Raw genomic sequence first — 16708 nt, 5'->3', positions numbered from 1 at the left:
TGATCAGAAGTTAAGATATGTCTCTGCATATGATGAGCTGTAAATGTTTACATAAGTAATGATTGTTTTACAGCTGCTTTAGAATGTTATACAAGTAGTAGGCAGTCCTGGTAGCAGTCAGTGTAAGCACAGAACCAAGTCTCTTTTACCTTTACTTACTAAATGTCCATCCCTAAAGAAATTAATTATATTTGATCATAAAAATGAGTTGATTTTATTTATAATATTAGTGAAATAATAAATAAAACCCCTGCTGCTTTCTGCTTATAGTAAGCATCTTGCACGTTCATGATCTTGAGATTTTTATCAACTCTCAGCTGCCTCTTAGGAGAGAATGTGGAAGAATGTAGGTGGGATAGAATGAGTGTTCAGATTCCTCTAATAACATGATGCATGTTGCATTATTTCCAGAAAGATTAAAGTAGAACATTTAATTATTTGGAAATTCTAATCAAGCTTGAGTATTTAGTGGAAGCCAGGACGTGCAGGGAAAGGTTACTGAGGACCTGGACAACCCCTCACAGGTCCTCACTTAGGCCCTTTCTCACTTCCTGCAGACTCCCAAGGAGCCTGTCATATATTGCTAATAATGCTCATGAAAAGAATTACACCCTATTTAAGTGTTCTCCCTTAATGTACTGGGACATTATGCACATTGTAGCACATCTAATGTTATTTAGATCATAGAGTTGTGTGGGGCCTGAGTCAGAGTGGGTCTTTAGTAGCTTCAGTTACACTTTCACATTTATTCACAGGTCTTGACCTGGTTTCAGACACAGGACGACCATTTTACTGCCAACACTAACCAGTAAAGCTGCATAAGCAACACCCTGGTAGAGGATAGTGCTTCCTCTTCCCAGGTGGGTGTAAAACCACACTATAGGTATCCCAGGGTGCAGGGATTGCAGAAAGCAGAGTGAGCATGCCTCAAAAAAAAAACCTAAGGTATACCTCAAAAAAAAATCTAAGACCTGAAGTTTGTTTTTTTTTTTTTTATTAAGGGGGGCAAGATTGTTTTGTTTCAAGTAGCAACTGTTGGACTTCGCTTGCACCCTATTTTGTGCATCAATGTTGTGGCTCACCACTTCCTTCTCAAACATACATGGCTAGCGTGTGCTGAGGACTTGGTGTACTTAACTTCACAGTTCACTTTCAGAGTGCCCCAGCACTTTTTCTGATAAGATACTGGACAGAATAACTGTTAGCATTACTGCTGTATTGAATTCTAGTGTATTATGGTATGATCATGCTCTCCTCTCTTCATTTGAGTGTTCATATTAACTGTTTGTAGGATACACCATGATGGATATCATTAATACCTAATTTTGGTGCTTAAATTACACCCTAGGTGTACTTCATAGTCTGCAGGTCCTTGAAAAGCTGCTGAAAATGCTTATGTGCCCTTAAGTCTACTGACTACTAAAGAAACCTGGGTTTCTCATTCATTAAAATAAAGTGCCTGGAACTGGACAGTGTGGCATGTCTCAAAGTATAAAATGTTGGAGATTTCAACAGTGGAGTATTTCATGTTCCTAGTGAACAGTTGTATTTATTCAGTCAAATTATTGTATAGAATATGAACACAGCCAGTCTCTACCTTTATGGAAAATCTAGCCTGAGGCACTCCTATGAATATAGCACATTCAGCAATGCTGAATTGACCTTGTTAAAGTACACTTTGACAGCCAGAGATTTATGTTCAAACAGTGGTATTTCTTGCCTGTCGTGGGGTGGGTGACTCTTAAAATTATCTGGACATCAAATATCTTACTTATTTGTAATTTGTAGTAATTTTGGCATTGGTAGATTTTGTTTTCTTCCTGTTACATTATTTAGTATGTTAAATAGAATTTTTTTGTTCTAGTAATAGCTGCTTTATAATGTATTGTAAACTAGAATGCAAAAGTTGCGTCTTTTTCTGTCAAGGAACTTCGCAAGACACCAAATGAAGCAGATAAATAGATATAAATACAGTAGTTAAGAAAGAATGGAGAAAGCAGTGGGAAGATTGGTTGCTATACAAGCATGGGCACTTTCTGTTTTTAGTGTATACCCCTGGCACAGACTAATGGAAAGCTTTCAAGATATTTTCAGGAAATGTCTGCTTTCATCTTACTTATCTGAGCCGGCTGCTTCCAGTGAACTGTGGTCAGCTTCATCTGCCAAGCCTATGCAAGAGGTTCCCCTGCTAAAAGCTTTGAAGCATTTCAAAATGTTCTGGGATTAGTTTATAAGCATTTGGCTGCAGTATTTAAACAAACTCAAAATGACTATGATCACTGAACAAAAGCCGTCATTATATGTGTGCAGCCACTTTAGATAAATGTGTCATGTGGAGATGTACTCTAGAGGTTTACTCTCTTGGAGATAACAGTTCAGGAACTGGAGAATCTTGGGTTCAAGTATGTATTTTTACTCTGCACACGAGGGCACATCTATTGCTCAGCACTGACATTTCTAAATCATTTTAAGAGGAATTTAGATGTTTCTGATATCACTACTGTGTTCTTATCTAGAAGCATGTGAATGTTTGAAATATGTGAATCTAATGTACCAATACATATAGGATATGAATCAGACTTGCAGAGTGACTTTTTCCTACAGAAACCATGTACAAGTCAGCTGAATGATATTTTATTTAGCATGTCTGATGATGGAAGTTTGGTTCCAGGTTTCAGCTGAGAAAAATCATTTATCAGTAACCTAGAAATATAATTGTTTCCTGTTTTGAAACAGAGCTGAGCTTGTAGGACCAAGAATCCAAAGAGTATTTTTATAAAAGCGTTTGAATGTGGTTATAGTGTTGTGTTTATCTGTAGAGTTCTACTGTTGTGTGAAATAAAGAAAAGGCAGCTTTGTCTTAATGCATTAAAAATTTTCTTCCCTTTTTTCTTAATTTTAGGCTGTCATTTGGTAAGTGTGAATTCAAATAGATTTTCTGTTAAGCAGTCCTTAAGTATTTTAAGCAGTTTTTTTCTATTGAGCTTGCTTACTTACTTATCAGCAGTTTCTAAGCAAACTTGAAGCTGCTTATTTGGCATATCATGGACATGACCAATATTATCTTAGTTCTTTCTGGCATGCTCCAGTATTCTTTAGGAAACATTACACAGAACAGTACCATGAGGGATTTCAGTGTTGTTAATTGGGATATTAGTACGTGTTAACTTTCAAAATAATTAAATATCTTCTTCTTTCATAAGGGAGAAATAGAAGAAACCCTAACAGTTTCCAAGGTGTTTCTCCTGGAACAAAACCCCCCCCAATATTGCTGCAGTGATGTTACACAGGAAGTGACACTGAATTTCATTGCAGCCCATACAGCTGCAGTGTTTTCCATGCTGGTATTCTCATGGGTAGCCTTCTAAATGGGACATTTGGATGTGCTGTGTAACTTTCATGTACGCCTGGCACAAACTGTCTGAGTCCGGGATCGTTAATTCAGCTTCACAGTGCTGGAGCTTGGCTTTGTCAGCAGGAGTGGAGCCTTAGCACACGCAGTGTCCTGGACTCCTGCTGCATGGAGTTAGGAGGCTTGGCTCAGAAAGCTGTCATCTCTGCATCTGCTAGCTCTGCTGCCCAGTACAAGGGAAGAGCAGGGGCATGGCTGTCTGCCAGGTGTCTTGGAAATCCCTCCAAGAGATAGAAATCTGCATGTTCCCAGCAGCTGTATGTGTGGGCATTCAGACTGACATCATGCACAACCAGCAGATCTGGTGTGCAAAGTGCATCACCAGCTATAAATTGTCCTTCGTGGTGGTGTTCTGACAAATCTTTTTGTTAGAATCTAGAAATACTTTTATGTGAAACATTATTTGGGGTGATCTGCTTCAGTCTGTTAGCAACTTTATATTCCAAATATACTTGTGATTTAAGAATATGGTAGTAGGGAAAGTACTTTTTTCTGACACTTCATTTTAGCCTTTTGTGTGAGTGAGTTGTTGCCACTTGTGTTTCAAGCTCTGACACAGCATGCTAGATTTCAGAAGGCTGCTTCAGTGTGTTGACTCACGGGGGAGCTGACTTGGTCAGTGGAGTTTATGTCCCATTGAACTTTATGCCACAACTGTGATCAAGCAGATGGAGAAACTGCCCAGAGAGTTAACTGTTTTAAAGTGACATTTCGTTAGAAGGTTTGCATTTAGAAGATTTCTTCTGTTCATGTTTTTTCTCCTTCCATAATCAGTGCTTTGCTTATTGGAAGTTTTTTCATAAGTAGTACAGTGGCATGGAATAGTTGTACAGAAAAAGTACAGTAGTAGTAATACAGACAGCTCTGAACTAGTGCTGCAAGACATTAGTAATTCCCATTAACAGCTGCCCTAGACTTAGATTTAAACTAAATGTGTTTTAACTTCATCCATTGAGCAAACTGAAATGATCATGTTTCAACTGAATCCTGCAACTATAGCCCTATGAAAATATACTTGTTTGCTCATTAATAATTAATCTTAATACATTCAATGCAAACTTTTTTTTATCATTAAACACTACCCATCTGTTAAAAGGAAAACATGACCGGCACACACTTGAATCTTTTATATTCAGAATTTTATTTTTATCTTCGTTAACTTTGTAGAGAACAGCCTACTTTAGTGAGGATATGTATATATAAGCAGTGTTTCTGACTAACAGGAAACTTCATTGTAAAACAGAAATCTGTGTTAATTTGGCTTGTTTCTGAAACAAAAGAAAACGTAGAGATGTACATCACTGGAAAGGCTGGTATAGCTTCCTATCATCTGATCCCCAGGTATTTTGTACCAGCAGAGTTTTTAGCATGAATTCTGGATTAATGTGTTTGGTTCCATGCAGGTAGTCATAATGGTACCTCTAGTGGGCTGAATGTTTGTCCTGTTCTTCTTTAGCACTGAAATAAATTGTGTCCAAAGTAGAAGTACTGTATTCCTCAAGTCTTCTGGAACCACTATAACAGAAAAACTTAGTAAAAAAATCCCCATAAAAGAGCAGTATTGTTTGAAGATCTAATCATTCCTCTCTTATGGTGCTTGATGCAGATTTTGGAATGTAAAATCTTACAACAGTAATCAGTAAGGGTATCTAGAAAGGCAATATATCATTCCAAAGATTCTAATTTCCTTTGTCACATTGCTGTTGAAAATGGCAGTTTTGACATGAGAGACAAAATTTTTTCTGTGAAGTGTATAATGGGGAGGGAGGGAGGGGAGGGAGGGAGGGGAGGGAGGGAAGGGAAGGAAATGTGTATCCCCTGAAGATGATGTTATAAAGTGTTTCTCTAGAAAGTGGGCTATGATAAAGCTCTCAAAATTTACAGACAATCCAAGCCAGTGGATTTAGCATCAGGGCAGGTGGCTCTTTTTACATGTGCATAATTAAAATAAATACTAGGGAGAAAACTACAACTAGTCAACCAGAATGTTGCATAAGTAAACATAATCATATCTTCATAAAATTTTGCCTGGCACAATAAAAAGAATCTAGAACAATAATGTCTACAGCATGTTCACTTCCCATTCCTCCCCACCAGGAAAAGTGTACTTTAATTGGCTGGTAGCAAACATAACCAATCAGCATGTAGAAGCTTACTGCAGAAACTGCAAAGCGTATATGTGTAATTGCATACTATAGGTGCAAACCCAGCATCAGTGAAAAAAGTGCAGATGCTTGGTTATTTAGAGGCTTGAGATGCCAACACTTATACCCTATGTTCCCCAGAAACGTACATTTCTCTCTCTCTTTTACCTTCTGTCTGTCTGAATGTCTCAAGAAGACAGGGAATAGGTCTAATTAATTCATCATAAAACTCAGTATTTCTGAGATGAAGTACTAGGGTTTTTTCAAAAGTTAAAGAATAGTTGGGATTTGTCTGGCTCTTTATATTTGTTCCAAACCTCATCATATATTCTGCAGGTTTTAGACATATGTTTAGTTCAGTTTATTTTCACAAATCAGTGTTAATGGTGCTCATCTGCTGCAGAGCTGGTAAGATTGAGATTGAGGGTAGAAAAGTGATTTATTAGAGATCATCAAGCCAGTAGTAGATTAGGAAATAAGGAGGAAAAGGGTTTGGGTTTTTTTTGTCTTGGTTTGTTTATTTATACTTACTGTGTGCTGTTATTTCCGGGAAAAGATGCTTAAGAATCCATAACTTTCAGGGATTTCTAAGAACCTAATTTTGGGAGGTCCAAAACCACACTGGCATTTCTTTTCAAAACTGAGAAAGGCAAGTAGAAAAGTATTGACGTTGTTACATTTAACTTCTGAATAAAAAAAAAAAAAATTGTACACAGTGCAAGCAAGGCTATTCCTAGCATGTTTCTTTACTCAGCTGCATTATTCCAGATGCTTAATCTGTATACTGGACTGTAATCAAGCTATAATATTAAAAAGTTGTGAATATAAACTATGATTAAAGTCGAGTATTGACATTATTTACCTAAGCATATTGCATTGTAGCTGCTGTAACTTACTGTAAATCAGTATATTCTGTCTTCTTTGAATTCTTTTGTCTTCTTACATATCACTAAGGTAATGAGTTGATAGCAATATCCATATGTGGAAGAATGAAGTTCAGCACTTGCAAAAATGGAGATATATAAATAAAGTTTAATTCATAAAATGTATCAGGTTTGAATATAAATGCATATTTTCAATATTAAATTGTTCCACTGAATGTGCACAATAATTCATACAAAGGTGTGTATTTTACAAAGTACTTAAGAGGTTCCTGTTCTCAAAAGCTTACATTTTAGCATCCTTTAATCCAAGATTTATACCTGTGCTTAATTTCATGTGGTTAGTTAATCCAGATACTTCAGTGGCATAGATTCCAGTATTTAAGAGGTGTCACAGGAGCACCTTGTAGAATGTAAAAAGGAAAAGAAAACTGAAAAGAATGAGAGGATCAATTTTTAAATTATTTTTAAATGTACTAGATTTAAAATTATGACTAAATTAAGAGGGGAAAATGGGAAAAAATAATCAAACTGAGAAGTACCTTTGATCTGTCAGCTGGTTAGCAGGAAACAGGCTTCAAATAAATGGAGCTTTTTAAACAAAGCTTGTCCTTGAAATGTGTACATAAGAAACTTAGATTTGTTAGGGAGAAACAGCTGATAGTGATTTCTTCTGGGTTCATATTGGGAACTTTTTTTTGCCTTGCCATTTTGCTGATAAGTAAGCTAAATTAAAAGTTTATGGGACAAATCCCTGTATGAATGCAAGGGCTTAAAATGGCACACAGTATTATAGATATTATAATGCTTTGTGTCTGTGAACTAGCATAGTCATCTTTTGGTAATATAGACATGTGTGCCACGCTCTTATTTGTTTTTTAGAAAACCATCCTGCAGCATTTGTTGTACAAAATAGTGAAACAAAGTCTGATTCACCAGACTTTGTAGAAGAGAACTCTGGATAAGAAGCTGTAGATGTTATTGAGCTGGTGTTGGTGCTTCCTTAGTCTTCTTGCCTGGCTCAAGGTATTCCTAATCCACTGTCAAAGAAATCTGGAAGTTCTGTTTTGTATATAATTGCCTAAGTAATTGTTTTCTGCCAGATATATATTATATTTCTGTTGATGGCAGTCTTGGTAGTAATTTAAAAACTACTAAGTCTTTAAAAATAGAGTTCTGAAATATCATTATAAGAGGAGGCAAATAGAACCATTCCATATTATTGTTGTGGCTTTAAGGGAGTCATGGGTCACTCCCATTGTTATTAGTGAAATTCTTCCAGAGTATTGGCTGTCTCAAAAACTGCAATCACAGAGTACCTAATAAAGCCAAGTGCTTTGTGTTACAGGATAAGCATAATGCTAGCACATTCTTGCAGGCAATGTGATGTCATTTCCCACCTGCTGAATGTTCTGAAATGTGTAATTCCTTTCCTTGACAACTGCTGAGGGAACTCTGTTCTGTGTGTGCATATATAAGGCAACACACTTGCTCAGAGGGAATATTGTATGAGTGATGCTGTGTGAGAAAACACAGCGCTGAGCAATTGCAAAGCTTAAAATAGTTGTACAAAGCAACTTTCTGAATTTTGTCTCAACTGAATAGATATTGTTGCTATTGTGTTTATGTGCTATTGGTCAGTCACAGGGAGCTGAAATATGGGAATAGTAAGAAATGGCATTTTGTAGTTACTTTCTGAGAAGAGTTGTATTATATAATTAATTATGTTGTGGCAAAATAGTATGAGTTATGTGAACTGAAAGTTTCAGATGTTTAGCTAATTTTTGAGGCATTTTAATTTTTTTTTTCGGTTAATTGTCCATAGAATTTGCATTCTAAGGCATGTTGCCTGCAAGTACAGGATCTGTACAGATCTTGTACAAATAGCACCAAACAGCTGCACTGAATTATACCATCATTTGATGAAATGTCACCATGAGTTCTTTGAACACATTCTTTTGGGTGTTCCTTTGCATTACACCTTTACTTTGCTTATAAAATAAATTACTGGCCTAATGATAGAAATTTTTTTATATATATGAAAAAGTTTTTACTTGTCCTTCATTAAAAGTCAGTGGGCATCTACCTTACAGAAGTAAAAATATTTTGAGGACAGTCTGAATTTACTTGAGTTTTTTCCTTTTCTGTGCCTTTCTGTATCAGTGCAGCATTACTGTAATTTTTTTTCATTGCAGGATGTTTGTAGATATACAGGTGTTTGTTATAAATAACAGTTAGCAGCTGATGGAGTGGTCCTTCATTTTCAAGGGAGAGGAAGAAAGTGGCATCCTGATATTCATGCAAATTGTTTGTTAGGTTAAAAAAAACCCCAAAGATCCAGAACATTTGGATTTTCTTAAATCCATATTAAATTAACAGTTTCTGTAGCTGATAAGGTAGCTCTAAGTCTATGGCCTCAACTCTTAGTCCTGCGTAGTTTGGTTGAAACATTTAAATGTCTTCAAAAAATTTCCTTATGGAAATAGCTTAATGGAAAAACAAAAGTTCAACTCTCATACGAAGGGAAAGACAAGGAATGACTGCTGGATAATATGGAATGTTAGAACAGAACCTGCAAAATATTTTGCAAATGTCCACTGGGCTTCCAAAGCCCTTGTGAGGAGAGCATGGTGTGACATGAGGGAGCTGTGCCGCACAGCCTGCGCCCCAGGGCCTGCCCGAGTCCCTGCCCACTGTCCTGGGCTGCTGCAGCTTTAGCTGTGCCCCAGCCTGTTCTCTCAAGTGCCAGTTGCCTGTTTGGGTACAAATAACTCATTGGGAGGAGAGGCTGGGGTAAGAAGGAAGAAAGAAAAGTGGATCCATTGTCTTTTTTTCTTCAGTTGATAGCAAGCATTTCCATCAAATGCTTAGATAACCCCTGCTACTGTAGAAAGACTTTCCTTTTACTGTTGGTGTTATCCATCTGGCTACACCACAAGTGAAATGTTGGCCCCATTAAAAGGGAATGGAAGTTGACTTGTGTCTGGACAACAACTATATGGAAAAAAAAAAACTTTACATGAAGTAAAATTATATTTTGTTTAACTATATTCATAAATATGTATCAAAGAACATTTATTGAAGGGACTTGTAGAAGCTGCATAGGAAGAAGTGAAGGTAGTGGAAATAATTAACAAAGTTAGGTTTTGAATGAACCTTAATTTTTGCTGTATACTTGGATTATATAGGAATTCCAGCCATTGGTTTTGAATCACTGTTGGTAGCATTGATTTAAATGTAGTGGACAAAAATTTTAAAGCATGAATAATTTAGTTTCTGTTGCCATCAGAGGATTAAAGTGCCTGTGCTGGATTCTGTGGACAAGTCAGTACACAATAATGAAAGGAAGTTAAATAATAAATAAAACATAAGTTGCACTTCAGTTACAAAATTCTTGTCTTTATGATGAGAATAGGATCTTCAGGCTATATTTAAAACTAGACCAGAAGTGGCTTTTTCATCTCAGTTAGAAAATTCCCTGTTTACTTCTGTCAGTTACTGCTGTTCAGTACTGTGGGCTTTAGTAGAGTGTTTTATCTTTCATTGAGAAAGTATAATACAGAAATATATTGGAGGAGATTAGAGAAAACTGCCCCTGAACACCAGTTTCCTCTTTGATTGGATATGGTAACAAAAGGCCCCAAACTAGAGACTACTTTAATTGCACAGTTGCAAATGACTCTGATCATAATTACTTTTTTCACAGTACTAGTAGAGTTTAATTTAAAAGACTCAATTCCAAAGATATATTTAAATACTTTTCCATCTTGTTTGTAAGTTAGGTGTTTCCAGTTCAAGATTGTTTGTCAAATATTAATGCGTTCTAATGGAAATTGTTCACTCTGGAGACAGCCTTTCGCTTTTAAGGCTTTCGGGTTTTTTAATGTTGAGTTTTTCAAATCATGCTCAAACTAAGGTTACAAGAAACAAGTAGGATTTGGGGTTTTTTTCACTGCAACTGTGAATATAACAGCTAAATTACATAAGCTGAGGCTGTTATATTTTCTAATTTCTGAGCATATGTTTAAACACAGTAATTTAAATGTAACCACCTAATTATACCAAAGTTAATAATTTTTTTAAGCTCCCTGGTTTTGCATATTTATCTTACAGCTAGAGTCATGTTGTGCTTCAGATCAGCTTTCTGTCCAGTACTAACTTTGGCGTGATGGATGCACCATGCTTTGGGATTTAAGATAATTTACTAACAAAATTGCAGTCCCTAGACAAGTGTACTGTATCTAGTGAGATACTAGAAGTGAGAGCTTCTACTTCAAATCAAGCAAGCAGCCAGTGTATTGTGAAGAGCATGCAGAATTACAGTGATGGTTTCAGTTTTCACTGTCCAAATGTCTGAGTGCCTTTGGGTAGGGATTCATGAAATGGGTAAAGGCAGCAAGTGTTGGGAGTTCACCTCATCAGCTGAAGCACTATTATAAGTGATTGGTACACGGCAGCACTACAGTTGTATGTACAGGCAGATGGTCTGTGCGCTGCAATGCACATCCAATTCACTGAGTTTTATTGCTGATGTGTAACACTTGCTGGATTGACTCAGTCTAGCCAGTTGTCTTAAACAAAACATTTGCTTTTGTTTAATCAATTGTGTTGAAGACTTTGTTAAAATGAACATAACTAAAATGGAATCTAGAAGTGTATTCTATAAAACTGCTGTATTAAAAGAAAGGCATTTCTGATTAGTACCATTTTTATTGCATTGCTAAGCCCATCAAATCTGTAACATAAGAGTAGTGTGAATATATTTGGAGTGTTAAAAAAAAACCCACAAAACCAAACAGCCCAGCCCTTCAGAATGGCATGGTTATCTGCATGGTTATAGCTGGAGCAAGTCTGTTGGTCAGAGCTTTGCTGGCACCCTTGTAGCACATATGCAGTAGTCTGTGTCTGTGGTTTTGTTGGGGAAGTGGGAAAAATGCTGCCTGTAGGGCTGCCACCTCTTGTTTCATTTCTGTGTTCTGAAACAAGTGTTAAGGAAACTTTGTGATCATTCATTAGTTCAACTCCATCATTCTGATAAAAAACTAGTTATCAACCATCCTGGTTATGATGATATTAAAAAATTAAGTCTTAAGTGACTAAAACAAAAGGTAGAAAGAAACAGAGAATAAAGAAATCCAACCCCCTATGTTGTGGTGGTTATGTTAGGAGTCTTATTCATAGTGCTTAAATAGCTGTAACTGGCAGAAAGATAACTTATTTTCCAAAGCTTACTCGGGAAAAAGAGTTAGTGTTTGCCTGTTCCATCATTTTCTGTTATACCTTTGTTCCTGTTCAAGTTCCAATCATGTCAAACAAGGTAAGGGACTTAAAAACTTGTGTTTGGACCCATGGCTTCTGCCACAACCAGCGGCTTTTACTTTTTCAAGCTTCTAACACTAGGAAAAAAATTAGGAAGGCTGGCAATGTTTTTCTAGGAGAAGCTTACTATTAGTCTTTTGAGAATTAGCATATGGCTTTTCTTCATGAGTGTAAAAGTGCTTTCCATGATATTGGGGCAGTTTATGTGCACTTAAATTCTCAGCAATTTATGTATAATTTTAAGTGACCAATTTTGAGGAGTGGAAAAGGAACCAAACTCTTATGTGGGTTGTATTTTTACCCTGTTCTCAGGGGTTGGTTTCAGAGAGCTGTAATTGACTGGTAACACAATGGTGGCTTTGGCAATTTTTAACTTTTTCAAAGGGAATCACAGAATTTATCTAAACAGAAAGTCCAGAAAGCTTTCTCTGAGATCCAGTGGCTGAGAGAAGGGTAGTACTGGATAACTGGCGTGGGTTTTTAGAAGAAATATTCTTACCCCTGGATAGCAAATGCCAGTTAATGTGTTTAACTACATAAAAGTTTTGTCTTTTCTGAATGTATTCAGCTGTCTTTGTTAAAGCATGCATAAATCTAAGAACAAGTTTTACACCCTACCAATGGAACTTATTTCTAAAAATAATTGATATAATAACTGATTGAAATAACTCCTAAATATACTTGCCAAATGTTTTTGTAGGCAACTGATCTGTAGAAAGTTTGGGTCTTGAGCTGAAGCACTGAAACTATGTAAACATTTTATGGTAGCCAGATGTCCTTTAGTAGCTTGATAATAATTGATTATTCTTCACATGAATTTCACTTTAGTGTTTTGTTTTGTGTTTTTTCTTGAACATACAACATATGTGGAATAGCCAGCAAATACAAATTTTATCAATCAGATACTGTTTGACATTTTCAACACTTTTTAAACGTTACGAATGCCTGTTTACCATATGGTGTAAGTGGGTGTGCAGGAAACGACACTCTCATCAAGTCTGATATACTACTTTTCCATGATCTGAGCATGAACATTTCCTTTTACAATATTTTTGCTGAAGGCAAGCCTTTGAAGAATTGGTGTTTAATTTTGGACTGTAACATTTACATTTGTGTACTTCAGTAGATAGTTATTTTAAAAACAATTAACCCTTCAGCTTTTCTTATTTTTTATTTATTCATTAAAGAAAAGTATTCATAATAGTTGCAGATTAATGCTGCAACATGTGAAAGAGGTACTAGAAAAGCAAAATTTATATTTCTTTCCACTGGTGTGCTAGCTCATTGTTATTATTGTGGTCCCAAGTATCCTATTTCCTGTTTATATTTTACATTTGTAGAAGGTGCTGCAGACTTTCAAGGGAATTCTACAATCCTTGAACTGAAATCCTGTGTGTCATTAAATTGAATTAGTCATCATAGTTTCTTGAGAGATAAGATCATTTAATTTTCTGTGACTTGAAGATACTGATCCCAAATGCTGTTCTGGCTTGTTTGCATACAATTAAGATTTAATTTAGTTAAGCAGTTCCTCAATATTGTCTTGTGCAGTACCTCAAATATACATTGGGCCAGTGTCACTTCAAGTATGTAACTTACCACTCCATGCAAACCAGCAACTTGTGCTTGCTCCTTTCCCAGACAAAAGCTTCTGCTTCTGCTGCAGCAACCACCTGAAACTAGGAAAGTACTCAATGATAACTGGTTTTCAAATGACAAGTTAAAGCATCATTTAAAGGTCAAATGGACACAGTCTTCCAAGAGAAAAGTGTTTTTGCATGTATTCGGAAATGTTTAACATGTTGCCCCATCAAGATGCAACTTTTAACTAATTTCTATTAACTTGCCTCTCTGAAATTACTTGTTGATTTAGTATCTTGCTTATTAGAGACAATCAGTAGCTTAATTAGTTTTAAAACAAAGTTCAGGAAAGAAAAAAAAAATTGATCCATGTCTAAAACTTGTATTTAACTTCCATTTCTCAATATTCAATGCCTGGCAACTTCTCTGAAAATAGCAATACCTTTTTCTTTCTTTTTTGGTGGAAGCTGTAACAGCTACTCTTTAAATATTGTGTCTTAAACAACATCGGACATTTAGGACGTGCTTGTAATTCATGAAATTATGTAAATATATCACCAACTGCAGTTCCAAAAAAAACCAAAAAACAAACATGTGAGCTTCATGGTAATAAATATTTTGGTTTTAGAGTATTCCTTGAAACTGTGCAAGTCTTCTGCTCTTTTTGAAAAACAGTGTTCTTGTAAATATCCTCTTAAGCCCGTGGCAGGACTAAGAAAATTCAGATAAAAATGCACGTAAATCTGCATCATGGCCAGGAGAATGGTTTACAGTGCTACAGCTACCTCACACCAGCACTCAGGAAGTCATGACTGTTTCTGCCACCAGTTTTTTTTCATATATAACCTGCATAATTCTGAGAAGGGTGAACTGAAGACAAGTAGAAATGCATTTCCTAGGCTTCCTCCCGCTATCCCCGTCTCCAGAGAAGCTGCGGTGGTCGCTCTGATCCCCTCTGAGCCCTTGCCGTGCTCCCTGCGGATGAAGCAGCCCCTGGCAGAGCCTCCCTCCCTTCCTGCCCTGCCCGGGGAGGAATCCCAGAGCCTCCTGCCGGGAAAGAAACAACTCTGTTCACTTCTCCAAGGGCACTACAGGACCCAGCGGCCGCAGGCCAAAAATCACAAGCTGAACTAATTCATTAGTTAGTTAGTTAGTTAGTAGTTAGAACTAATATTAGCTAAATATAGATACTAAAATGGAACCCAGAAAGAAATGGGAAGTAATTTTGACTCATTAAAAGTTAAAATAATTTTTTCATTAATTTTTTGGGGTAAATTTATTTCTTTTATTAAGGGATTCTTATTTACTATGTCTTGTAAGGTCCTTTGTGTTTTATCACTCTTTTTGCTTAATTTAAAAGAATCATCTCTCGTATGCAGCTTTTTTCAGCTGGAGATGGTCTTAATACTAGTGACTGCAGGGAGATTGATCTTAGTTGTTACTCACTTCAACACTTCCTGAGCTGGGAAGTTATAGGAAGCTGTAGACTATCTTGAATTTCTTATTAAAAGTATGTCATTGCACAGATGTATTCTAAAATAACTGTCTTGTGTATGGTGTCAGTGGTGCTGTTTATCTACAGTATTTGAGACAAAGTAACACTTGCTGGGATAGGAGTTCTTGTTAAGTGATCTTGTCAGTAATCTTAACAAGTTTCTTAACATTCAGCATAAGCTTTAATACTTGATTTTGTTAGTTAAAGATTGATTTTTAATATTTGGATTTAGGAAGTAGATTCAGCTGTTACTACCTTTGCAATATTTTGCAATAGAATTAGGAGAAAAAGGAAGGACTTGAGGATAAAAATATATTCAGATAAATTAAAGGGCAAATGAAAACAAACAACTCAGTATTTCACCTCATCTGCATATAGATATTTTATATGTAGGTAATACGCATAGTGGTAGCTCCTTCCAAACTGAGGAATTTTATATCTTATATTTTAGTCATATGAAGAACTTTATAACTTTTACTGTGTGACTGTTCAGGAGTTTTTGATAAAGAAAGAAATAATGACTGGGATCCTTCCTTTTATATGTGTAATTGTCTGTTCTGCACTTTATTCATTCTGACATGTGTCTACATTATATAACATTATGTACAAATTATTAGAGGTGTACAAACTACTCTCATTTTTTCTAATTAGTTTTTTATTATTTACCACACACTAATAAAAAATCATATTTTGGTACAGCTCATATTGTATATCATATTTACAGTCTATTCTATACTTTAATTAATTAAATGTGACATTATAAACTGCTTCTCTTCAATACAGTTGTTTGAACTCACAAGCTTTGCTTTTTAATATCTGCTACTTAAGTTTGCTTTACTGTATGAAATATGTTTGGGTTTTTTCCAGATTGTCACAAACAACTCCACTTTTCAAGAATACTCAGACAAGCCCAATGTACACACAGTTCCTGACCACATTACTGGAAGAACTGCATTTCAAAAATGAAGATCTGGAAAGTTTAACAAGAATATTTAGAATGGACTGACAACTTGAATGGTCAGTCAACTTTAAGCTACATTGTGTGTCTTAAAACCAAACTGGTTAACCACGGGTTTAATTTTCAGCATTTTGTAAGTACGTACAGTAACTACAGATTGTATCAGTTGGAGCAGAAAACGTGTGAAGCACATTTTAAAGTAAAGAAATATGTATGGTATGGAAATGAGTGTCATCATTTTGTTACTTACAGTAAATGCCAGCTGCTTACTTATCACATTAATCTTTTGATAATGTATGATTGGTTTACTGCAATTTTGAGAGGAATTTTTGCTACCATAATTTATTTAAAAAAAATAAAACTCCATGTGGAAAAGACTCAGACTTTTAATTATTACAATAAAATTGTTATGTTCAGTTTTTGCATAATGTTGAGATTCATTTTTTATTCCAGGTAGGCCAAAAAATTTAAGAGTAAATACCTTACATATGTTGATCATACTCAACTGATTCAATGAATGTAGCATTGTAGTATCATTACTGATCTCACTCCTTTGTTCCCCAAAGAATAACATGATCATCTTAGCATTTCCTACTACCTGAAATAGTTGCACAGAGAACAAGAGAACACCTTCAGTTGTTTGAGCTTCTTCAAATGAAAAATAAAATTTAGTATGAATTGTGGTACTTGCATTTCTGCTTTTTCATTTCCTTCCTATGGGTAAGAATTTTGAAGTCTCATGAAGAAGCTGACTAACTGCAGTTGTTCAAGGTATGAGGACAAGTTAAAACATGGATCATCTGAAAAATATTTAAAAGCAGTAGAAAGGAATTTGGATTGGTTTGTTTTTTCTTGGTTTGGAAACTTCAGTCAAGGTCTCTCTACAGGGATCAGGGAAAGAGGGGTGAAAAAAGTGCG

The 16708-nt window shown here is 35.8% G+C and overlaps 1 protein-coding gene across 4 annotated transcripts in view; it reads left to right on the top strand.

Annotated features, from left to right (window-relative positions):
- RPAP2 (RNA polymerase II associated protein 2) overlaps positions 1-16476 on the top strand; it is a 35472-nt gene extending 18996 nt beyond the window's left edge. For 2 of the 4 annotated variants that reach the window (XM_015636002.3, XM_015636000.3), the window contains one exon: positions 15700-16476. In XM_015636002.3, coding sequence (XP_015491488.1) covers positions 15700-15838 — 139 coding nt within the window. In that variant the 3' untranslated portion in view covers positions 15839-16476. Of the gene's footprint in view, positions 1-755; positions 861-15699 lie in introns of all 4 variants that reach the window. The other 2 variants (XR_001523074.3, XR_004498526.1) reach the window with 2 other exon arrangements.
- The last annotated feature ends 232 nt before the right edge of the window (positions 16477-16708 follow it).

The sequence above is a fragment of the Parus major genome, chromosome 8 (assembly GCF_001522545.3).
Source record: "Parus major isolate Abel chromosome 8, Parus_major1.1, whole genome shotgun sequence".
NCBI classification, from domain to species: domain Eukaryota; kingdom Metazoa; phylum Chordata; class Aves; order Passeriformes; family Paridae; genus Parus; species Parus major.
The sequence above is the reverse complement of the archived record's forward strand: the minus strand, read 5'-3'. Positions and strand labels throughout refer to the sequence as shown.